Source organism: Achroia grisella, unplaced genomic scaffold, assembly GCF_030625045.1.
Source record: "Achroia grisella isolate CSIRO2021 unplaced genomic scaffold, CSIRO_AGI_Agris_v1 utg567, whole genome shotgun sequence".
NCBI classification, from domain to species: Eukaryota; Metazoa; Arthropoda; class Insecta; order Lepidoptera; family Pyralidae; genus Achroia; species Achroia grisella.
In genome coordinates, this window is record NW_026712947.1 from 878,426 (window position 1) to 903,129 (window position 24,704).

Consider the following 24,704-nt stretch of genomic DNA (forward strand, 5'->3'; position numbering starts at 1 on the left):
GGGATATCGTTCTTGTCTCTTCACTAAATTACGTTGATTGCCCATTAATAGGTTTTCTAGTAAATATTCTTGAGTTAACTGGTTTCTTAACACTAGCTTGGTTAGTAGGTTTCGCCGGCGTCGATTTAGGTCGTAAACTCGGTATCTGTGATACTCTTATGCCAATAGCAGATTTTTGTTTAGGCGCCGACGATACCTGGCTCTGTTTCGGTTGTCCTTCAAACGTAGAACTCCTGATTAACTTCGGAGTTTCAGTCTTGTCGCTTTCTATCCACACCCTCTTGTCAGGTTTCGTAGGTTGTTTCTTGTTCTGTTCTACTTTCTTCCACAAATTTGCTATTTTGCTCTCAACTTCCTTCGCTTTCGATGACTGTACGGAGTTAACACTAGACGTGCTGCCTTGTCTTGACGCACGAGATCCTAAAGTTACTGTTTTGCCACTCTCATTGCTTTGGAGACTGTGGTTTGACGGCGAATTCTTCATGAGTGGTTCTGACTGACGTTTTATGTTAGACACTTTACTCGGCTGCTTCGTTGGATTGCTTCGATTTGCTTGCGGCCGCGAGTAACGACTCAGCTGCGGTAACCTAGATGGTGACGTATTAGGGTTAGGTTTTGTCGGCGACGAAACTTTCGCTAATCGAGGTACGTTCTTCTTATCGGGCTTAGGCAGATCTTCAGGTGGAACAGTGCTTTCCTCTTTTGTAAATGTACCTTGTCTTTCTAATGGCAATGGTTTAGTAGCAACGAGAGGTACAGATATCGGTTTTTGTGGAGCTGTTTTGGAAGGAGACTTGTTAATAAGAGACTTTTTGGGAGACGTATTAGCACTGGGTGTTTTGGAAGAGGTTGGAGTTTTGTTTGGAGTTTTGGCAGTCATTAGAGGTTTAGCTAGGTTCGTAGAGCCTTTTGCGGAAGGCGTCGTCGTTTTTGTTGTGCTTTTACTAGGAGGTGTCGATGGTTTCTTAGCCGTAGACACGTTTCTTCTATACGGCGATACATACATAGCTTTCTTCCTACCTCTGACAACTTTAGGAGATTCTGGCTCCTTTTCGAGCGAGTCATTGCTGTCTAAACTCTCGTCACGGCGTGACGGTTTAATTATCTTGGGTTTTGGTCGAGACATTGGTGTTTCTGTATCTGATTCAGACTGTACCCTATCTTCAGAATTACTATCCCCTTCGTAGCTCGCGAAGTCACTACTACTTGGGTTTTGACTCTTGTCACTTTGCATTTGTAAAGTGCGTCTATAAGATGCAGTCATCTCTATGTTTTTGAGATTGTTCACGACACACATATCGACTGCTGATGGACTTTCAATAACGGGTAAGTAGTTCCTGAAACTCCTTGTGTACGTTTGCATTTGTGTGGAATTCAATTCAAAGTCGTCTTCATTGTGTCCGCTGTCAGCATCTCTGGAGAATACATCGTCGTCTCTGTGCTTATCATCAAGTATCTGCTGATGATTCATTTCATTAGACGACAAACTGTCATATCCCGTGGTTGTTTCAACATTTTCGAAGTTTGCATCTTTCGTGACGAATGTCGGCGACGGTGGTATGTCCTCGCTCAAAGTCCGAGTTCGGAATCTTTCAGTGTCCTCTATACGTTTCTGTTTCATTGTCTTTTTTGCTGCTAGACGCTGTTTCAGATTCTCTATACTGGAATCTACTTTGATTTGAGATGACTCCTGGGCCAAAATATTATGTATGTCAACGGTTTGTGTTTGATACCTAGCTCTGTCCTCTAACCTTCTTTGTTTGGCACTGAGTTTCCTCTTACATTTCGAATCTGAAGTGGCAGTATAGTACTCGTCAGAGGGGCCGCTTGCATCACTCTCCGACTTAGTCCAGGTCACAAATTCTTCCTCTATTTCTGGAACAATTTCGTTCTCTGTTACGCTATCAATGATTGTGTATGTTTGATATCTATCTTTAGATACAACCCTTTTTTCTTTTGGTGTTAAATATTTAGAGTTTCTTTGTCGCTTTGGCGTAGATTCCACACTACTTATATCGGATGGTATTGGGGTGCAATTTTCGGAGCCTGAAGGAATGTCGGTTACAACATTTAAAGTGTTAGAGACGCAATCATCTAGAACTTCTTGTGCGGTGGTTTGGTCTATTTCTAATGTAGACTCTGCCATTTCATCAAACAAAGATGGAGGATTAACCTTATCCAGGTCTTGGAAGACAGTTGTGAAGTTATGGTAAAGCGGGAAGTCTTGTATTGGCTGTTTGAAATCAAACACTACAGGAGTTTTTTCTTTAACCTCTGCCACTTCCGAGACTATACTTGATACCGAGATCATACTGCTTTCCATATCGAGGTTCTCCATCTCCGAGGGAGGTTTTACATTATCTAAGAAACTAATAGGGTTGCTGTCTAAATGCTCCGAGCTACCAAGATTGAAAGAATTGCTCAGGGCTCGTTTCACCATTAGAGCGACCGGCAGAGATTTCTTGCGACTGCGTTGCGATTTTTTAGATACTTGACCGGAACACTCGTCCCATTGACCCGAGACACTCAGGGATAACAAGCTGCCTAAATCAGAAGGCGGCTTTACATTGTCCAAGTCGAGAGATGTTAGAGATGTGATGCTATTTTCCATAACATACTGCGAACTCTTTAGTTGAGCGGCTAATCTGGAAGCTTCCTTTTCGATGGCGGCAGATATTATCGAGTCGAATCTGTGTTCCCCGTCATCCGTTAAAGAGGTAAAACTCGGCTCGAGGCCGTTGTGTAGTAACATGACATCGCCATCTTTTTCTTCGGTCCTGAGTCGTCGCATCTCGGTGTTCTCACCGTCCAGCTTATTCGTTAAATCCGGACGGGAGAACGACATGTTGCCTTCGCTCTTCTCGAGGAGATCCGGAAGGGCCATCCCGGCATCGACGACCTCGCTCCTGATCGACGAAACCATGTGGACGGACCCGCTGATGGTGGGGAACGTGACGTCGTCCGGGCAGGTGTTGTCGTTCCAGGTGTCCGCGGTCCGGCCGGACGGCTCGCCGCGCCGGACGTCCGGGCGGCCCGGCCGCGGCGGCGAGCCCGCGTCCGACAGCGAGCCGTCGCCGACGTCCGCGTACGACTCGTTGGACACGTCCAGGTCGTATCTCCCGTCCGACTCGCCGGTCGTGTCCGCGGCTGCGAGGACGAGGCACTCGTTCGAACCGTCGGCTGCGAACGTCCTCACCGAGTCTAAAGTCGTGTCCGCATCCGCTATTTGAGCGTCCGTGTCTGCGATGGGTACGTCGGCGTGTGGCGTGGGTACGTCGGCGCGTGGCGTGGGTACGTCGGCGCGTGGCGTGTGTGGGTCGGCGCGTGGCGCGGATCCGTGGTGCGGTGGCGGGGGGTCACACCCAGTGGGCGTGCTTGGCGCGGTGCCTGCGCGCCCGCCTGCGGCCGCGCTCGCCGCAGACGGCGCCGGGACGTTTTTTGACTGCTCCCGCGCCTCCCCCCTCGCCTCCCTCGCCTCCCCCCTCGCGTCCCTGCCCTCCCCCGCGCCGCGCGCGATGGCCTCCTCGAGTATGGCTCGGTCGCGCGAGTACTCGTCCCCCTGCATGCGTTCGAGCGCGCCCCCCTGCCGCCGTCGCGTCGTGTCGCGTTTCCGCTCGTCGCGACGACGGTGCGCGCGCGACATCCCCATACGAACGCTCCGCTCGAACACCTCCATGTCCGTGGAACCGAAGGAATCGTTGCTGAGCGACGACAGTGAACTGCTGCGGTCGGGCAGACTGGCCGCCGGGGGAGATGCGTTCATACCGATCAGGTCCCGTTCGAGTTTCTTCATCTTACTCGACGGCTTCAAGTTGTACACCCCGGAAGCGAGGTTCCTCTCGAACTCCGGGTCCTTGATCTTGGGACGGTGCTGGGGGATCTTGTCGCTTCGGTCCAGAGATTTGTGGTGTCGCCCGTGCCGTATCGATTCCGCTGGTCGTTCTACTGAATGTGCCTTGCCCCTACTATTGTCTAGGGTGGTCGCTCTCGGGTTGACGGTTGATAGACCGGCTTTGACTGTTTCTTCGAAAATTTCCCGGTCAGTGGAGCCGAATGAGTCCAAGCTGAGGGAGCTCTGGGAATCGTTTCTCAGCAAGTTTGTGGCGATGGGCAACTTTGATTTCTCCGATGAATTTCCTTGTATTTTGATTGGTAGAGAACTTTCATGATTTCGGCCTGAAAAATAATAATTTGAATGGTTATTATAATTAATACACACAGCAGTAAACAAATAGCCCAGTAGTAATCATATCAATATGAGAATGTGGACAAATTTAGCATCATTTTCTGAATTTAGCACTTTCACATTTTAACGGAAAGCGTCAGCATACAATTAGTGTAGGCGGAAATACTTTTAAACCCTGTATAAATAAATATAAAAATAACTAGTTGGTGAACGTACCGGGCGCGGGCGGTGGTCGTGGCGGCGGTTGAGCTGCGGCAGCCGGCTTGGGCGGCAGCGGTGGTGGACTGTGGACAGCAACGCTTTTAAACTCACCGTACACTCTATTCATTCACAGCATTAGGTCATAACTATAGTTGAGCGGTACTTAATGAAATTTGAAATGAAACAGATTATATCACAAGGTCGGAATAAAAATATTTTTATAAAAAAATCTGACGAAGGAAGGAAACGGAAAATGATCAGCTTATGCTAATGACGTATTTAATAATAATAATAACCTCATGACTCACACAGAGCCATCTAGACCCAAGTTAAGCTAGCTTAAAGCTTGTGTTATGGGTACTAGACAACTAATACAAATACATAGATTTTTTTTTCGTAAATCATACATAGAAAACACTCAGACAGATACAAACAATTATAATAATGAATACAAATGTTTGTGTCGTGCGAGGAATCAAACCCGCGACTATCGGAAGTAAGGCGGTGTGCTAAACCGCTAGACCACCGACCACCAACTAATAGACTTGCTGTACGTATTTAATAGGCAATGAGGAATGAAACTTCTTACCTGTCCCGAACAGTTCTGGTGTGTTCATGTGACAACTTGACAGTTTCAGTGGACGAACGCAGATACGGCGGCAGAGATCGCTGCAACAATATAACACACACAGTGTGAACTCGTTTAAAAAAAAATCTGTAGAGCTCACACAGGGCCATCTAGTCCCAAGCTAAATAGAGCTTGTGTTATGGGTACTAGACAACTGATACAAATACATAGATTGAGTTCATCACCATTTTCTGCGGAATGCTACTGTGGATTAATAACCCTATTGCTAGCAATGTATTATCTCAGGTTGTACCTCCACACGGTTCCCCCTGGAAACCATCCAGATAAATTATTGGTGAATTTGTCACGTTGTACTAACTGTCCTGACATCATGCTCATCTTATCATCCTCCACTGGTGCCCCGCCAGCGTAAACCGTTAGCGTAGGCGGATGCACCATTCCATTATCATCCAACAAAAAACTTACAGCTAACTGTTGAACATAGTTTATAATAATAATGTAATATACCCCTGGACAATTCACACAGCGCCATCTAGTCCCAAGCCAAGCAGAGCTTGTGTTATATACAACTAATATAAATACAGAGCTATTTTTTTGTAAATACATAATTAGTATACATAGAAAAGCACGAAAATGCACGACAAGTATCTGCAGATTCTGCCAAACTGAAGAGGAAACGCCGCTACACATCCTATGTGGTTGTAGCCCACTCATGCATAAACGAAATATCTCCTTTGGAAAGTTTACACTCTTTCCCGAGGAGATAAAAACGATCGCTCCTAAGAATATCCTTCAATTCTTGTCCCTGACGGTCTAGGTAGCGAACTCTGAAAAGGGCGAGCACAATAGATCTATGTAGGTACCAGTGCTACAGGTGCTACACATCTGACAATAGCCCAAACAACCCAATAAAAATAAAAAATACATAGAAAACGTCCAGACTGATACAAACAATCATATTTATGAATACAAATGTTAATATGCGACCACTAACTCTACAAGCAGATCATGTACTTACGTATACATCGTCTCTGTCGTACATATTGCTGGAGGAGATGTCCGACGGTGGACCCTTGTTTTTCACCACCTGCACCAAATAAATGAGTATATAACTTGCTTAATTCACCTATAGTCGCTATTTTTTTATAATAATAATATTTTATTTTATTATTAGGTTTTATAGCTCATTTTATTAGTATTACAGTTTTATTATATAGCACTTACAATAATAATAATAATAATAATAATAAAACTCTTTATTGTGCATAAAAGAAACAAATAATTACAAAAAGGAAATAAAAAAAAAAGAAGGATATGCAAACAAAAGGCGGCCTTATCGCTTAAAGCAATCTCTTACAGACAACCTGGGAGATAGAAGAATTGAGTAAGGGGAAGGTAGGTGGCGCACTATAAAAAGTTAGATAATATATGAATACTAAACATACATACATACAAATACCATTAATATACATATATATATATATATATACATATAAATAGAATACATATACATAAATAGAATATATAATTATTATCTGATTACACTAATAATGAGTGCGTAGCGATTTCTATGTTGATTGTCGCATGCCTCTTACTTGTTACACTGTAATTATTTATATAAAAAAAGCATCTATTAAAAAGAGCAACACACAAGTTTCTTGCTCATTCTTCTTGTGATGAATCTGCATTCCGAATGAGTGGTAGAATCAAAATATGACTATTCAAAAGTGCTTGTAATGAGTTTATTTGAATAAAGATTATTTCTATTTCTATTTCTATTAGAGTTAATATTAGATAGTACAGACACACATTACACAGACAAAAATAAAATCACACATAATATCTCAGAAACAAACTTTATATAGCGTATGTTGCCAGCTTTTTGAGATTCTTAGTGTTGGACACTATCGTTTTGAATAGTCATCACTTATTTTTTTAATCTACCATACATTCGGAAAACATCATCATCACAAGAAGAATGCGTATTGCTCTTTTAAATAATTTTGTTGTTAACTTTACAGTTTTAATTTGAAAATTGTGAATTAAAACTATCAACTAGCACTGATTCATTAGTAGTTAAAATATTACATACACAACTAATTATTAGTGTGTAGTAGATGACTACTACTAATTATAGAGCAGTCCCTACAAGCAGCGCTCGTTCACGAGTATGACGGATATAGTATGATATACGGATATAGATAATGAAAAGCAGGGATGTTATGGATATGAAATTTCGGATACGGATATGTTTCGGATATAGGAATGGTTATTATACCGGATACGGATACGGATGCGGATATGAAAATATTTCGGATTATCCGTTATTTTCGGATATTTTCAGTTATGGATATTATTTTTTTAAGGAATTTCAAAAGTAAAATACAAATAGCTAATAAAATGGTTACATAACGTGTCTCAATTAGGCTCAGCTCCTATCCGATATTATCCGAAACTTTTATTTCGGATTCGGTTACGGTTACGAATATTTTATTATATCGGATATCCGATAGTTTCGGTTACGGTTACGGAGCTCCTTAACATCCCTAATGAAAAAAACCATTTACCTTCGCGATGCCTTTCTGTATACACTCCTCAAGCAGATCTCCCGCGTCGCTCAAGTTGGAACTGTCTGACGAATCGTTGGCGGGTTGTATGGTAGTATGTATGGCTTGGGACTGCATGGTTTGAAGGGGTTGTATGGGCGGTTGCATGGGTGTAGAGTCTATAGACAACACGGATAGGTTTGAGTTGCTGCCGGCCTTCGACAAGATGGCGGGCGTGTCCTCCGTGAAGTAGACTCGACACACGTCACTGGGTGTTTGCGTGCCTGGAATTAAATATAAATTATAACATTATTTGCAAATAAATGACAGCCTCGGTGGTTTAGTGGTTTAGCAAATCGATTTAATTCCGATAGCCGCGGGTTCGATTCTATGTACGGTAAAAACATTTTTATTCATGAGTATGATTGTGTCGGTCTGGGTGTTTTTTACATATATTATGCATGCATTTACAAGCGTTGCTATCCATAACACACGCGTTGCTTAGCTTGGGACTACATGCGAAGTATGAATTGTACAAAAAAAGAATTAATAACGAATTAACTGAGAAATGGACATGTTATATCAGTTGTCTAGTACTTATAACACAAGTTCTGCTAAGCTTAATAATTATAATTAATAAAACATTACATCAACGAATTAATGAAAAAAGGCCATGTGGTTAATTTATATGCATATAGGTCGAAGTGCGAGCGAAAATTATACCTGGAAATCTCTCGACAATCTTCTATTATATAAGACTTTTGCCTATCTAGAACTGCAGTGAGTTCTATACCAGAACGTATATCTAAAGCTACACTAGCAGTCTCCTACCAGATTTGTCTGGTTAGGAAGAACATGAGCGATGAAGGTGAGTATTGACGTCGGCAAAGAGGCACTTTAAACCTACACCCGGGTCACACGTTCCGAATAAATATTTTGATTTGATCTAATTACCTTTTAGTGCATTAGAGTTGTCAATTGCGTTTGGCCGCGGTTGTATGTGAACTCTGAAAAAAAAAATACAAAACCATATATTTTATTTATTATATATATATATTAAAAGATCTATTTCAAAACTAACCATGTATTCTTTCATAAAAAATAAACTTTTAGTTAGAAGTGACTGTGTAACAAGTACTTGTGCGAACAGGGGAACTGCGTGGAGGTCCACCTGACATGGTAAATTGATAGCAAGGTTAGTAATCCACATTACTAAGAACAATAAAATAAACAATACAATGGACGGTTATCCGACAATCGTTTTACAAGTGTCGCACAATCGAATTTGTCGGATCAACCTTGTAATCGGACAAATTACAGGTCCAGTGATAAGGTTCTATGTTATATATGTATGTATATGCACTCTGAAGTACAAATATTACCATTATGTATGTCAACTACTAAAAGATTCGTTATGAATTAGGTGGTCTAAAATATCACATTTTTCTTGAATATATGAACTGATAGGTAATACACAATGAAAAAAGGCAGTAAACAATGAACACCACTATCTTCATCACATGGAAGTAGTCAAAAACTGCAATCATAATCAAAACAATTTCAGTATAACAGTGGTGACACGTACAAGACAGTTCAAAGATAACATAATATGACATTAGTTACCGCGGGTCTACTGTACTTCTAAATGATTTTTATCAGATAACATAATATTACAAGTTAGACAATATCACCACAAACCTAATCATAAAAATATAAAGAACACACATAAAGATTGAACGAAATCGTTTGAATTTGGTCTGAAACTTAATATTGATCAATTCATCTATACATATAAATAACATTAGAGTGTCTGTTTGTAATATTGAAATAACCGTTTTTTACTACATGCGTATGAATATAAATGAATATACATAAATACTGGGATTTTGACGGTACTTTTTTTTACATACACCAAAATAAACATTTTATACAATTTTTGACTGTATATAGCTTTAATTAGGAGTAGAATAGACTTTGCATGTTTTATGTATGATAATAGTGCCAAAACCCATTTATATAAGCTAGATAAAGTTCAGAATCAGGCGTTAAGAATTATAGGCGGTTTTATTAAGAGTACCCCAGTACATGTTATGGAATCCGAACTGTCGATTCCCCCGCTATTTGTAAGGAGACAATATCTGGGCACAAAATATTATTTAAAGTCACTATCATGGACCGAAAATGAAACTATTAAGTCACTGAAAGAACTTGGCACTCTTTGTTCCGGAAGATATTTAAAAAGAAACCTTTATTAGTGAATATAATGGATGAAAATTTAACTGAAAACATTACTACTAGTTATCCCTTAGAAATGTTTACCCTTCCCACCTGGATTAACAATTTCAATACTGAAAATACCATTTTAAGCACATTAGAAACCGTAAATATGTCGAAAAAACTAATAGACCCGAGTTTTGACGGATCAAAGAGTGCTAATGAAATTTTAACATTGGGAATCGAGTTGCGATGCTATGTTAAAAATAGAATACAAAGAATTGTTATTAACAGACAGCAAAAGTGCATTATGTGACTCTATTTATTTTTTCAAAGAGATTAAAAAAAGTGGATCTCAGATTGCAATGGGTTCCTTACTATATTAGCATAATGGGAAACGAGCGGGCAGATCAACTAGCCAGACTAGCAATTACGGAAGGCAATTTTCTTACGGTAGCATGTGACTTTACAGAGGCGTTACATACATTTAAAATAAAATGTACGAGAATATTTTAAAAGATCAACGGAAAAGGGCATATGTTACCCCCTCGTATCCCATGGTTCCAAAACATTAACCTTAGTCGTAAGTATGTTGTCATAGCACTTAGATTGCGTTCAGGACACATTCCTCAAACAGATTTGGATTTCTCATGAAAAGAGTAGACACCCCTAAAATGATGATGTTCAACATCTGTTGATGGAATTTTAAACAAAAATAATTTAGGAATATTTCAGAGTTTTTTATCAGAACCTGCATCAAAAGAATCGGTATTAAAAGATTTGTATTTATTTGTAGACAAAAGTAGGTAAGATTTGTTTTTATAGTAATTTAAAGTTTAGATGTTATGTAATTCATTAAGAAGACAACACGGAGCTAACATTCACTATAAGCTAAGCTCCTAAATAAATAAAGAGAAAAAAAAAAAAAGGTGTTGATGTAATAAGGAGTAACTTAGGCTATTTATTTTTTAGAAAAATTCTATAATTAACTTTTTTGTTAAATTTCACGCGAACGAAGTCGCGGGTACAGCTAGTTATAAATAAAAATAATGTTTGTTAAAAAAACTTAATATAAGCACTTTTAAAAGTCACTTTTTTCATTCTACCGCTCATTCCAAACACAGACTCATCACAAGAAGAATGTTGCTCATTCCGAAACTTCCGTCATGCTCTTAAAAGAGCAAGATATCTTTTTATCATATTTTAATATGAAATAATATCCGTAATTGTGAAAGCACAAAAATATTAAAATATACGGAAAGGTCAGTCGAAAGAGATTACCGTAAAATAAACATGGAAGACAAACTTCAACAATATCAAAATACTAGCTTACCCCGCAACTTCGTCTGCATCACACTTGACATTTATCATTACACTTCGCCCAATCCACATATCTTTTTAAACTATAACCTATGTGTTATTCTAATGTATAAGCTATATTACTGTAGTTTCATAAAAATCCGTTCGGTAGTTTTTGCGTGAAAGAGTAACAAACATCCATCCGTCCGTCCGTACTCACAAACTTTCACATTTATAATATTAATAAGAATTAATGTATTTATTGTGAACTGATAAAAATACACTCAAGTTGTCTCGGTGTGTAATATGTTTGATATTTGTTACCTGTCACCCTGCGAGCTGATATCCAGTTGATCTGTGATGATTCTATTGTTCTCCCGACGTGTCATACCAGGCAGCTGTATTGATTGCTGGAAAGAGATAACAATATTACATGTATTTTTGTGATAAATATTGTAATAATGTCTATTAGAAGATAAATGTTTGATACTCTAAAACAGATATATATATACATATACATAAACAGATCGTTGATCATTTTTATATTATTTATTAAAATACAAGCTTCTACTCGCGGCTTCGCTCGCATAAGTTCATTACGGGCTGCTATATGATGCTAAAGTAGCATAGTGTTGAGATTTTATTGTTGTTTTTTTTAAAAAGTGTTTTTTTTTAATAAAAAGTATCCTATGTTCATTCTAATATTTTCAAGAACGTGTGTACAAAATTTTATGATGATCTGTTCAGTAGTTTTTGCGTGAAAGCGTAACAAACATCCTTATTTCCACTTTTATAATATTGGTAAGGATAAGGATTTCAATAAATATCACATTACATACCAACTATGCACACCTCAAACATCTAATCTGAAAATTTAAATCTGTAACGGCTGGACCCATTTCCATTGCTGAGCCTTTTACTCGCAGATAGCTAATGTTATAAGGAATAATTTACTTTAGAAATTTTATTTATTTTAATAAATTTGTAAATTCATAACTCCGATATAAAAAGAAAGATACACTGTACTCACAAGTTGGTCACAATTTTTTTTGAGTTTTTGGATTAGCTTTTTATCTCAATAGACAAAAGTAAGATCTCTGGATACGAAAGATATATGTTAAAACTAATATCTTTTTCTTTATCAATACAGTCATAGAGCACGTAGCGAAAATAGAGTAACTAATCGAATGATCGGTAAGTGAAGCCATAATGTGGTCAACATTAGGTGCTTTTACACGACACGTTTTTTCACGAGCAATCAAGAGTACGTGCGATTTAGCGCTGGAAAGCCAGGGCGCGCAATCCTGTGATCAGGGGCGGATCTACCTAAGGGCTTTTTGAGCTGTAGCTCAGAGCCCTGAGGGTACAAAGGGACCCCAGTCCCCACTGAAACGATATTTAGAATATAAAAAAATATCTAGAATGTTAAAAAACCTATCATAAGGTTGGGAACCCTGAGATCAGTCAACCCTTGCAAGTGCGCGTCTATGGAAAGGAACGGGGGATTTCTGGTCGCTTGTTTTTGGTCGGTGTATTTTTTTAGTTGAGTAATATAATTAGGTTCGGTAGGTACGCCCCTAAGTAGATTTAGCCCAGGGCCCCACAAATTCACGATCCGCCCCTGCCTGTGATCATTATACTATGTGTTGTATCTCTTTAGCGTGTATATTTCATGTCATTTAACATTCTGATTTATATCTTAATTTTTTTATTCCAATGCTTTATAAATTATCAATAACTCTATTATTACTTCCTTTGTTCCATAGTCAGATGTCCGCCATTTGAAATATAAGATAGAGTTTACACTGTACTTAAATCTAATTATGAGACGTAAACAAATGGAAGGCTGCCGAGTGTTGACGGAAATATTACAAGTGTGGGCATAGTGTAAAGACAGCTAATGGATATAGCAGGTGCACTAGTGCAGCCTAGTGGGGCTCATAGATAAAATGTTACTTAATAAAAGTAATTCTACTCATTCATTCATTAATTCACTCACCGCCGGCTCGTCGTCGATGGTGAGGCTGCTGAGCGAGGTGGCCGCGGAGAAGAGTGCGGGCGTGTGCTCCACCACGAACTGTGACACGCGCTCCTCGAACACGGAGCCCGGCCCCGCCCCCGCCTCCCCCGCAGCCTCCGTCGCCTCCGTCGCCTGCGACGACTGCGCCCCGCTCGCGAACGATCTGCTCATCGTACATTTCCTTACATCATCGTCACCAACAGAAAAAAATTATAAATCTTTAAAGTCGACTAGAATGGTTTTTTTTATGGATGATAATGGAATGGAGCGTGCGCCTGCGCTAACATGCTATTTTCCCATACAAAATGTTCCTAACCTGTCAAACAGGGTTCGTTCAGATATTTATTGCTTTACTAAACTTCAAAAAACTCATGACATATTATTTAATTCTGAAGCGGAACGGAGTTTGCTGGCTCAGCTAGTTGAATATAGAAATGACTTCATAATCATAAACTCATTTCAAAATAAGAGCTAAGTTTCTTATCAGTACTTATCTGAACGCACTCAACTAACGGTAGATTTTGCTTAAAGATATTTTGATTTGAAGTTCATTTCATCACTTAATGCATTTATATTATTTTGTTTCATTTCGTGAGTATTAGAATGTGTGCTACTTGGAGTGTTACGACCTTCCCCATTGGGGGGAAAGGGGAACATGGTACTAGCAATGTACCATGTCAGGTTGACCTCAACTAGAAACCATCGTGATAAATTCCTGGTGAGCTTGTCACGATGGGCTGACCTGACCTCATCTTATCATCTTTCACTGGTGCCCCGCCAGCGTAAACCGTTAGCACAGGCGGGTGCACCATTCCATTATCATCCAAAAAAGACCTTACCCACTAGTTGATCAAACTCCGACCGTTATCGGCTTTACACACATATTGCCAAACTTGTTTCTCTCTAAAAAGCACCATCAGGCAATTAATAGGGTTTGGATTTAGTTTGGATCCCTAGTTGACAATTCAGCGACCAGACTACGAATTATACAAAATAAATGTATTTAATAACTACATAGCCATGACACCACTCATACGTGACCATTTATTTATTTAAACTTTAATGAAATAGTAGCCTATTGTACAAAATTTTAATGCTTATAGCATTCTCTACCCGCCAACCTGGAGTGCAGAGATACTCGGCAATTCCTGAGGACTGAGTTTTTATGCTTCGTATCCAGTAATTTCATTGTCTCATATCATCATTTGACAACCTCGGTGGTCTAGTGGTTTAGCATACCGCTTTATTATCCGATGGTCGCGGGTTCGTTTCCTCGCACGGTACAAAAATTTGTAATTATGAGTATTATTGTTTGTACCGGTCTGGGTGTTTTCTATGTATAATATATATATTTACAAAAAAAAATTATGTATTTGTATCAGTTGTCTAGTACCCATAACACAAGTTTTAGCTAGCTTAACGTGGGCCTAGATGACGCTATGTGAATTTTCCTTAGATTATTATTATTATTATCATACAATATAACCAACACATACATAGCTTACAAAGCGAACAGACAACTTTACTAAGTTAATATTTTTTTATCATTTTAACTTTACTAAGTCTACCTCTGTTCATTGAACACTAAAATTTTTTAATAAACGAGTAAGCGCGCATTTGTTTATATAAATTCTCGATGATCATTAATGAATGTAGTGTAGTATTTAGAAACTGAATAGAATTGATCATTAATATAATGAGTCAACAATACTGAGTCACGTAACAAAAGGTAATTATACGTAACAAACGTACAAGAACCGGAAAATAGTAGAAAAACAATTCTAATTTGTTTTGCATAGATGTCAATGTACCCCAGTGACCATAATACGTAAATTCAAGATAGTATTGTAGTCTTCTCTCAGTAAGTTGTATGAACAGTTATAAAATTGGTTTTAATATATAATAATAATAATAATAATAAAGCCTTTATTCAGATATTAATTATTTACATTTTACATTTTGATTTTTAATATGACTTGTAGTAATTGCATCAGAAACTACTAGATGGGTAAGCCAGCTAAAGTGGAAGCCCTTCAGCTTAAATAAGTTTGTTCTTTAAGCTAAAGGTCGTAAAGCTTCCCCTTTAGCTGCCTGTGATGTATGCCAATATACTCCACCAAAGTATTTATAAGAAAATGTTTATATCTATATAATTTAAAATTAAATGAAATCATCAAATTGACTGCTATGTATAATGTCACTTATGGGACACAGTCACCTAGATACATCAAAATAATAATTGCATTTAATAATGTCTAGTAAGACAAATTCAATATTGTCTACTAAGCACTGCTGTGTCTAAACTGTGTCACCCCACCTTACATTTTCCTATTGTTATTTAGTATATAAGATCATTATTTCTGTGTACACATTGTCAGTTTATCATCAACTGTAATATACATCGTCTCGACCAACAACATCTTATTATTCACCCGCAACATCACTTAATCCATCATATCTCTTATATTACACTAGCTGTCCCGGCAAACATTGTTTTGCCTTAAAATAAAAAAAAAAAATGAAGGGTGGACTACCCCTAACATTTAGGGGGATGAAAAATAGATGTTGGCCGATTCACAGACCTACTCAATACGCTCACAAAATTTCATGAGAATCGGTCAAGCCGTTTCGGAGAAGTATGGGAACGAAAACTGTAACACGAGAATTTTGTATATAAGATTATGTGTATACCTAATGTAAGTTCTAAATATTACTGCATTATAAAAGTAATACTGCATTTTATTTTAAAATATTATATTAAACATTTCGTATATTTTTATGCTTTATTGGATGACATACAGCTGACGTATATCAACCGTCATCTTTGGATATACATAAATAGCAATAAGGTCCTCACATCATGTGACCCGTTGCCCTACGGATTGATGACTTAGTCCCCAAGTTATCATGCAGTATAATCACCATTGACCCTTCTGAGACACAACTAAAGCAAGTTGTTGAACGGCAGAAATAGGCGTTAAAGATTTATAGATTTTTTAGTAGTATATAACAATATTAATCTGGAAAAATTAAAATCGTTTAGACGAGAGTTAGCGCACGCAGCCGCATATGCACTGAGCGCCACTGTTTTTTTTTCCGGACTAGTTTAATGCTATCAGCCGCAGCTGGTCTTTACAGCTTCACCGAACGATTTGGGGGCAAGTTGAGATGGAAGAAACACATGGAAGAACTTATGGAGTGGCTGAAGGCCAACTCCTTACGGAAAGTAACTTTAGTCTCAAACCTCGTCTCAGGCCTTTTTAATTTCTATCCCCGTTTAATTGGACTGGGGATTGACCGTTTTTATAAGTTAGTAGCTGTGCCCGCGACTTCGTTCGGGTGAAATATCTAACCCAAAAAAGTTAAAGAAAAAAGTGTCGTTTACTTATATTTAATAAACAGCTCAAAAAATAAGATTCAAGCTTCTAAAATGACGATACCTCAATACAATTATTCATCTCTTCTTTCAATCCCTTACAACCCTTTTTTCGCTTGAAAAAGTAGCCTATGTCCTTTCTCAGTATCTATACTATCTGTGTACCAAATTTCATTTATATCGGTTCAGTAGTTTTGACGTGAAAGCGAGACAGACAGACAGACAGAGCTACTTTCGCATTTATAATATCAGTAAGGATTAATTCAAATTACAAATTAAAGTGAACGAAACTGAGTACTTCACTTTGTAAACTATTTAATAATAATAATAATTATTATTATTATAATAATAATAATCTCAGGACAATTCACACAGCGCCATCTAGACCCAAGTTAAGCTAGCTAAAGCTTGTGTTATGGGTACTAGATAACTAATACATATACATAGATATTTTTTTTTTGTAAATACATACTTATTATACATAGAAAACACCCAGACCGATACAAACAATCATACTCATGAATACAAAATGTTTGTGCCTTGTGAGGAATCGAACCCGCGACCATCGATCGTAAAGCGGTGTGCTAACCGCTATACCACCGAGGTCGTCAATTTAATAATATAAGAAACTGTCAGTGTGTAAGATGATATAGCAGGATAGGGAGTGAATAACGAGACGACTGGGATGACGAACAGGGATGAATGGAAGAGAAAAACCTATTACGCCGACAACAAATATATGGGATAAAGAAGATGATGATATAACTGGAGACATACCTGGTGTGAGGTTCGCAAGGCTCGGCGGTGAGGCGGGCACGCTCTGTCCTGGTGAGTCCGGAATTTCGCTCGGGGAGATACACCCAGATGGCAGCCGACTGAAAAAACAAACAAAAAATATACTTTATTTGCGGCCTCGGTAGTACATTAAGGTAGTTTTCAGGTACAATTTAAAAAATATATTAGCACTCTGAACTTCTTCACTATATCTTAAATCTATATATACATATATAACTCAAAGGTGACTGACATAGTGATCTATCAACGCACAGCCCAAACCATTGGACGGATCGGGCTGAAATTTGGCATGCAGGTAATGTTATGACGTAGGCATCCGCTAAGAAAGGATTTATATTAATTCTACCCCCAAGGGGATTAATAGGGGATGAAAGTTTGTATGAAACTTTGTCAATTTTAAACCGATCGGACTGAGACTTTGCATGCATAAAGCTATTATTATGAGGTAGGCATCCCCTAAGAAAGGATTTTGATCAATTCCACCCCTAAGGGGATAAATTAACGCGAGCGAAGCCGCGGGCAAAAGCTAGTATAAATATAAAATTCTCGTGTCACAATGTTACTTACCATACTCCTCCGAAACGGTTTGATGGATTTTTATGAAATTTTATAAGTATATTCAGTAGGTCTGCGAATTGCTACTATCTACTTTTCATATCCCTAAGTAATAAGGGTTGTCCAAACCTTAACACTTATTTTTTTGGACGACATTTTTATTTTTTTATGATGTGACATTACAATACATACAACCCTATCATATCACCCTTTTATCACCAACCCGTATTTTTAATAGCCATTTTAATTTATATGGTAAGACGTTTGCCGAGACAGCTAATTAACTATAAGTGTGCGAAATTTCATACTATGCCGTCCGCGCAATTTTCTTAAAAAGGGGTACAAAATTTTTACTTATTCTAATGACTGATGACGTATTCTGGTACGTGTATTACCTGAATTCCGACAAGACGGAGCCCTGGTCATCGTGCGGGCCGCAGTCGGGCAGCGAGCCCAGCGAGCTGGACCGAGAGAACATGAGCGGGGTGTCCTCCACGAACCGCGGTGACCCAGCGCCCAGCGACGTCGGCTCCGACGCGAACGTGACCGCCTTCGATCCTGCAATAGGTAAAAATAAAAATACAACCGTTATGTTTGGTTTACGTAAACTCACATGGAATATTAATATTTTAATTACATAGAAAAACACTTTGCGCAATTGGAGTGTTCTGGTGTTTTATTTTCTTCAATTAACAAATAAACATGCATACAAATATAATTGTTTAATTATATATTTATAATTTTGCACTACATGGCATTATATAAATTAGAAAATGGTAACGTTAATGTAATAGGCTATCTTATGACAACGCATCTTTTTTTGGGCAATTACTTATATCTATACTGTAATATATGTATTGTTAGAAATTTAAAATTCTAATTTATTTCATGTAAGGTCAGATTGTATATCATATTGTACAAGAAAAAAGAATTGTAAAGTTAAATACAAACCTTCCTTATCCTTCGAAATACTGCCAGAGCTGGGCTCTTGAGGACTCGGTTCCACGTTGATAGTAGCCATAGCATTCTTTTTAGCTATACTGTCTTCCTCGGTAGGCTCCCCGACGCTGCTAAGGGAACTGACTCTCGAGAAGCAACCTGGAGTGCCTTCATCGCAGTAGTTTACTGGCTTCTCAGGACTTATCATTCCTGAGCTAAACTTGGTGTCAAATACCTCCCTCTTCTGATTAGTTTCAGCTGCAGACGAGGCTTGGGGCGTGGTGGCCGCTCTGTCGTTGTCGTGTCTAGGCGGGTCTTCTATGGAACAAGTGTCCTTCTCGTCCGAATGGGTCATTGCTTCTGGGTGTTCTTTCGTGTGCGGTATTGTCTTCTGCTTGCCGTCTTTGCCGATCACTCTGAGATCCGACATTGATGTAGCTGTCGAGAATATAATCGGAGTTTCGTAAGGTGTTCCCTCCGTTGCAAAGTGTTTGATAGTGTCTGATGGACCTGGTGGCTCTGATAAGTCTGAACCGGTCTCCGACTGGTGTTCCGCGTAACGTAGGGAGTAATCTGTCGGCTGGTCTAGATCAGTCTCTTGGTAATCCCCAAAAGTGTTCGGGCTCTCTTTTTTAGAATACTTCTTACACACCTCTGATGATTTCGATTTGTTGTCAATAGATTCAGTATCATTTGATTTGGTTTCCGAGTATTTTCGACTATAATCAACTGGTTGGTCACAAGAATCCTGGTCGACGTCATAACCAGATTCTGTATAATTTGTTCTCATGTCTGTCGAACTTCTCGGAGGTGGTATAGGCGGTTGAGTGGGATACCGGAGATAACTGCTTTCTTTAGTATGTGCCTTTGTACCTACTTTGAACGCATCGCTCAATCTTTCACTCTTCATTAAGTCTTTATTTCTCGGTGTCGGAACCGGTACTTTCCCAGTGCGCATGACCCTTTCGAAAACGGAGTCTGAATGTGTGCTTGTAACAGAGTCTTTGCTCTCAGATCTATTTACAGTATTAGAACTCCCACCTGTCGTGGAACGCGATACCAGCGCGCCTTTTAACAAAGTATTACTGCAACTCAGGTAGCTCGCCAGGTTTGCACTGTGGCTTAGCGATATTTGCGACGCCAAAGACCCCATTAACGGAGAGCTGGATGTCATTCTGTGTCTTTCCAAATTCAAAGCCATTTGTCTCTCAGTGGCTGTGAAGAGGTTCTTTTCTTCTCTATTACTTGTTGTAGGCGATGTAACTGGTTCGATGTTGTCACAAGTTTCAGCTAAATTTTGATCTAATTCTTGTTCTAAAGCTTTTTGTTTTCGTACGCCAAGCGTCGGCAGCGCAGGAAGATTCATACTTCTTGCCGTGGCGTCTAATGATATAATGTGATTTTTACCTGGTTTTGAATTAAGTAAATTTTTGAGAGCGGCACTCGAACCCATGGCTATCATTTTATGTTTAGAATGAATGAGACTTCTTAGCATCGGTACAGCCCCATGCTCCCACAAAAACTCTTGATCTTGGGGACACCTTGCAGAGAGATTCCATAAAGTACCACAGGAATTGCTCACTACTGTTAAGCTTGGAGACTTCAGGTGCTGTAGTAAGACACTTAAACAATTTCTCTCACGGAGAATTTGCCTGTAATCTTCCCGAACGGCAATGTGACTTGACACATTCCTCATGATGCCACCTGCATTTTCCACTATCGCTAACGTTTTCGTCGGTGAATTATAGCTGAGCATATCCACGAGGAATCCCAAGGCGCCATCTACTGAGCACAAAGCTACTTTGTTCATAGAGCAATGGGCGGTTAAATTCCATAAGGCCGACAGCACTGATTTTAGAGTAGCTTCCTTCTGACACGTCATAGCAGCCTTCGTCAGACCTTTAACAGCACCTACTTCTCTTAAAACTTGTTTGCTGTTGGGGTCAGCACGCCAAGACAAATTTCTGAGTACTGCGGCTGTCACCTATAATAATAAAATACAAATTAATGAAAATAATGAAAAATTTATATAAAAAAATATTATCACTTTAAAATCAATAAATAAATGAATACCTGTCGCATGTCATCGTTGGGAGATTCTAGTTGTTCAACTAGAGCTAACATAAAGTCTTTGAAGGAACATAATAGAGATTTGTTGTTTCCATCACCAAATGTAAGGTTAGTTAAGGTCATTCCAGCATATTTGCGCATAGTAAGACAAGTGTTGTCATCAGTTCTACTACCATGAGCTGCTTGGTCTCCGCTAACTAAAGCGGCAAGCGCTTGCAAGCCTCCTAATTGACAAACAACATGTCTATGCTCTTCGTCGAAAGACAATTTCATTAAAGCGGCGACACTCTGACTCGGATGTTTACTAACATCGTCTTCTATTACTTCTCGCCCATCTTTTCTGGTTTCCACAACTTGTTCTAACACATAACAATATTCCCTAACTTGCTCTAACAATCTCCATACTCTCGCTTCCCTTCTACCTGCTTTATCATCCGTTTGCGTGAGGATAATATTACGTAGTGCTTTAGCAGCACGGTCTCGAGTTTCCCTCGGCACTTTTGAATGTATTAACTGGACTAATAAAGGGATACATCCAGATTGTCTCATTGCTACACAACTTTCCACGGAACGGCTCATTTCTAGTAGAGGCCCACTTAGATCAGCGTTATTTTCGGGTGATAAACTCAAAAGAGAAATTAAAGAGTAAACACATTCCATTTTATTTTCTAAATTGGAAGAAGGCCTGGCACCTTCTGTTGATCCATTGCTAGAGAAGCTGCGTACGCTGGAAGCATCATGACTCGTCCAGACGTCGCCTTCTCCCGGCCAAGTCCCTCTGTAAAGTTGGGATGCTCGTTTGTCGCGCTCATTCGATCTTGCAACACTTTCAAGGCCATAATGTAGACTGCTTCTGTAAGTGGTTGTATGAGGCCGATCATCTTGGGCCAAATATGAAGGTTGAATTTTTTGTGGTCTTTTTGGAAAAGCACCGGCTTTTTTCTGTCCAAGACTATCATCGCCATCGACTTCGTCATCAAGAAAGTTAGGATTTGTTATATCACTACGCTCGTCGAATTCGTCGGGCGACGGAGAATGATCCAGAAAATGTGGTTTTGGAATTCGGCATTCGATGTTTGATTTGGAGGGTAATTGGTAATCTTCATCGAGGAAATGTGGGCGGCGTGGAAGCGAGTCGGACTCTAGTGTCTCTAAATCTAGTGTCAGGTCCCGAGAGCGCGCCTTGTCTGTTGTCTTCGGGAGAACGTTTCTAGTAGGAAGTGTTTTGACATCTTTTGGGATTTGTAGGCGGCGCGAATCGGGCGAAGTAGGAGACACGTCTAAAGGTCCGCGAGGAGTTTCACTTGAGGTAGAAGGAGTGCAGTCTTCACTGGCAGATGGTCCGGAGTCAGTTAACGGTGAATTGGAGGAGTCCATGCTGCTCCAGGGATCTACCATCACTTCGTTCTCCAACTGCAACAAACCAAGAGAGAGTTTATTGACTGTTTAAGGGAAAAGAAGTCAAGGTAAAGGTCTGCAAGTGTTGTAAGGTAATCAGCTTAAGACGAATGCCGAAAAAAGTAATGAAGTTAATCACTTGGTCAAGGTCAGTCGGTCGGAACGCTTGCTAAGGTATTGCTTATTTGTGGACGCATAAAAAATTCCGGTTATTGGCACGAAAGCGGGAGCACGCACAGGCATTTCATAGCGAATACAAAAAATAATCTTTGTATAATTAGCGAGATCAATTTACATCATAATTGAATATCGATGTTCAAAATACATTGTGTGTTGAAATAGTAAATTGATATTACAAACTCTAAGGCTGGAACGTAACGGAGTTTTTGAACGTGTGTAAAATACCAATGAATAAGTCGTTGAATGTAGTGCTGTTAATGGGTATTAATAATTAAACAAAACTATAGTATTTATAGGATACTTCTGTAATTTAAAGAAAACTTCGAAAAAACTAATTGAATATAATTGAAAGCTTTAATAACAGATACACATAATTATAAACAGACAGAGATGACATAATATCTACAAGCGAGACACAGTGAGTCACTTGCCATAATGAGTTACGCCGGGCCATTACGTCAGTTGTTGTGGCACAAATAAGTTCCCTTAGGAGTTTAGTGGCTTGAATAATTAAACTAAAACATGATATGTGAACAACGCCAGATAGATTGAATGAATTTAAAATATGGTTGTTAATTACAAATAGTTGTTTAGAAACAACAAAAACATTTCTCAAATCTTCAGAGACTAAACATAAAATTATATTTACAAATAACAAAAAGAATAGATACTCTATTGATTCTATAATTTTATACAAATTTTAGCAAAACCTAGTAGTAGTATATGTTAAGAACTTTTGGCATAGAAATAGTACTGTTATTGTGACTTGTCGGATATATCAAATAGACAATGTGCCTCAATAGCCTAGTTTCTAGTGTAAACTAATAGACAGTATTTCCACTTGTCATAACACACAACAATAGCAATTAGCATAAACAATATCAAGGATATATCAATAGATGCAGTTATTACAATTTAAAACCGCATGATGAGCGGTTAAATTTTCTATTGTTTACCACATAGATCTCCTAATTATATAAAATTAATATTTGTGGTAAAAATTAAAACAAAAACACAACTTTTGTTTCCACATTAACGATCTATATTCATAAAGTTAATTTTACTAAGAACTATATTAACTTCCAGAGTGTTTTGCTACAATTCTAATTAAGAAAATTGCCAGATAATCATAACATAGTATAAAACAAAGTCGCTGTTGTTGTCTGTCTATCCCTATGTATGCTTATATCTTTAAAACTACGCAACGGATTTTGAAGCGGTTTTTTAATAGATAGTGATTCTACAGGAAAGTTTATATATATAATACATGTACACCCGGGCGAAGTCGGGGCGACTGGCTAGTAATGGATAAAACAGTACAATAGCTATAATAGTTTTATTGGATATTTACATCAAATCAATGTCGAAGGCCATAATTGTATTATTATTTTAAAATATAATACATTTTCTATTTAACTATATATAACACAAAAGGAAACGTGAAATCAAATCCTATCCCTTTTAAAAAGGAGAAATCGATTCATACAGCTAAAGTACTTACCAAATCAGTGTTATTAGACCTTGTTACGTCATCTAGAGGGTTGCCATTTTCCATATCGACGCCGGAGTCATTAGGATCGCCCCTCCTTTTACCATCTGTCCTGGCCAGTTCATGGTAATTGTTTCTTATTGGATTAAAATTAATACGCAGATCCGTTGTGAAATCATCGTACAACTTGAACTGATTCGCATTGAATTCAGTATCATTGTCGAGAACATTGTCGATTGATGTTCTATCAGAGTCTATAGTGCTGTACGTAACTTTGTAATAGTCACGTGAATTCATTTTTATATTCCACTGTTTATGTATTAAATATTTCGTATATGTTTCATGCTAAATTATTGTAAGCTACAATTACAACATTGTAAAAAACAGAAAGATCTATGGTAGTTGCGCCGGAGGCCGATACAAAGTGAATGTGGGTGTATTGGATAACGTCGTGAGTAGCATTATAAATACCCTATCACTATTCAAATCGTACAATCCACCACTATATTTCATAACTGTAAGCACTAAAATTTCGCCGTAAACCGTTGTTCCACTTCGAGGTGACGTTATGGAACATAACGCTCTTGCGCTAGATCGCAATGTAAAATAGGTCGCCAATAAACAACGTGTATTAGAAACAGAAAGGCCCTTGTAGGTGTTACCAATTTTTATTTATTGCTGAGAGATTATTTTCATACTGGAATATTGCCAGAGTTTGATGATAAAGATACGCCCGTGTTATGTATTGAAGATCCGAAATATACTGCTTTTATTCTTAAGTGTTTAGACCAATTACAAAAAACTTTAGGAATGTACATGCTCATAGACCTAACGTCAATCTGTGTAA

The 24,704-nt window shown here is 38.6% G+C and overlaps 1 protein-coding gene across 1 annotated transcript; it reads right to left on the reverse strand.

Moving 5' to 3' along the window:
• Positions 1 to 24,154, reverse strand: LOC131848623 (adenomatous polyposis coli protein-like). Its single transcript, XM_059198545.1, has 13 exons — positions 23,870 to 24,154; positions 20,794 to 22,203; positions 18,733 to 20,704; positions 18,177 to 18,339; positions 17,225 to 17,306; positions 13,035 to 13,187; positions 11,360 to 11,445; positions 8,477 to 8,529; positions 7,544 to 7,806; positions 5,995 to 6,063; positions 4,977 to 5,056; positions 4,403 to 4,470; positions 1 to 4,176 (listed from the first exon to the last, which is right to left on the reverse strand). Exons 1-13 carry the CDS (start codon positions 24,152 to 24,154, stop codon positions 29 to 31), a joined length of 8,832 nt encoding a protein of 2,943 aa, XP_059054528.1. The 3' UTR covers positions 1 to 28.
• Positions 24,155 to 24,704: the final 550 nt, after the last annotated feature.

What these genes read in the sequence shown, in the direction of transcription:
- LOC131848623 (XM_059198545.1), bottom strand. Translation starts at nt 24,154, where the DNA reads ATGAATTCACGTGACTATTACAAAGTTACGTACAGCACTATAGACTCT. An exon ending in CCATCGACGACGAGCCGGCG is followed by an intron (nt 11,446 to 13,034) that starts GTGAGTGAATTA and finishes ATCTCTTTCCAG; the next exon opens with CAATCAATACAGCTGCCTGG. An exon ending in ACCAGAACTGTTCGGGACAG is followed by an intron (nt 4,471 to 4,976) that starts GTAAGAAGTTTC and finishes TGCTGTCCACAG; the next exon opens with TCCACCACCGCTGCCGCCCA.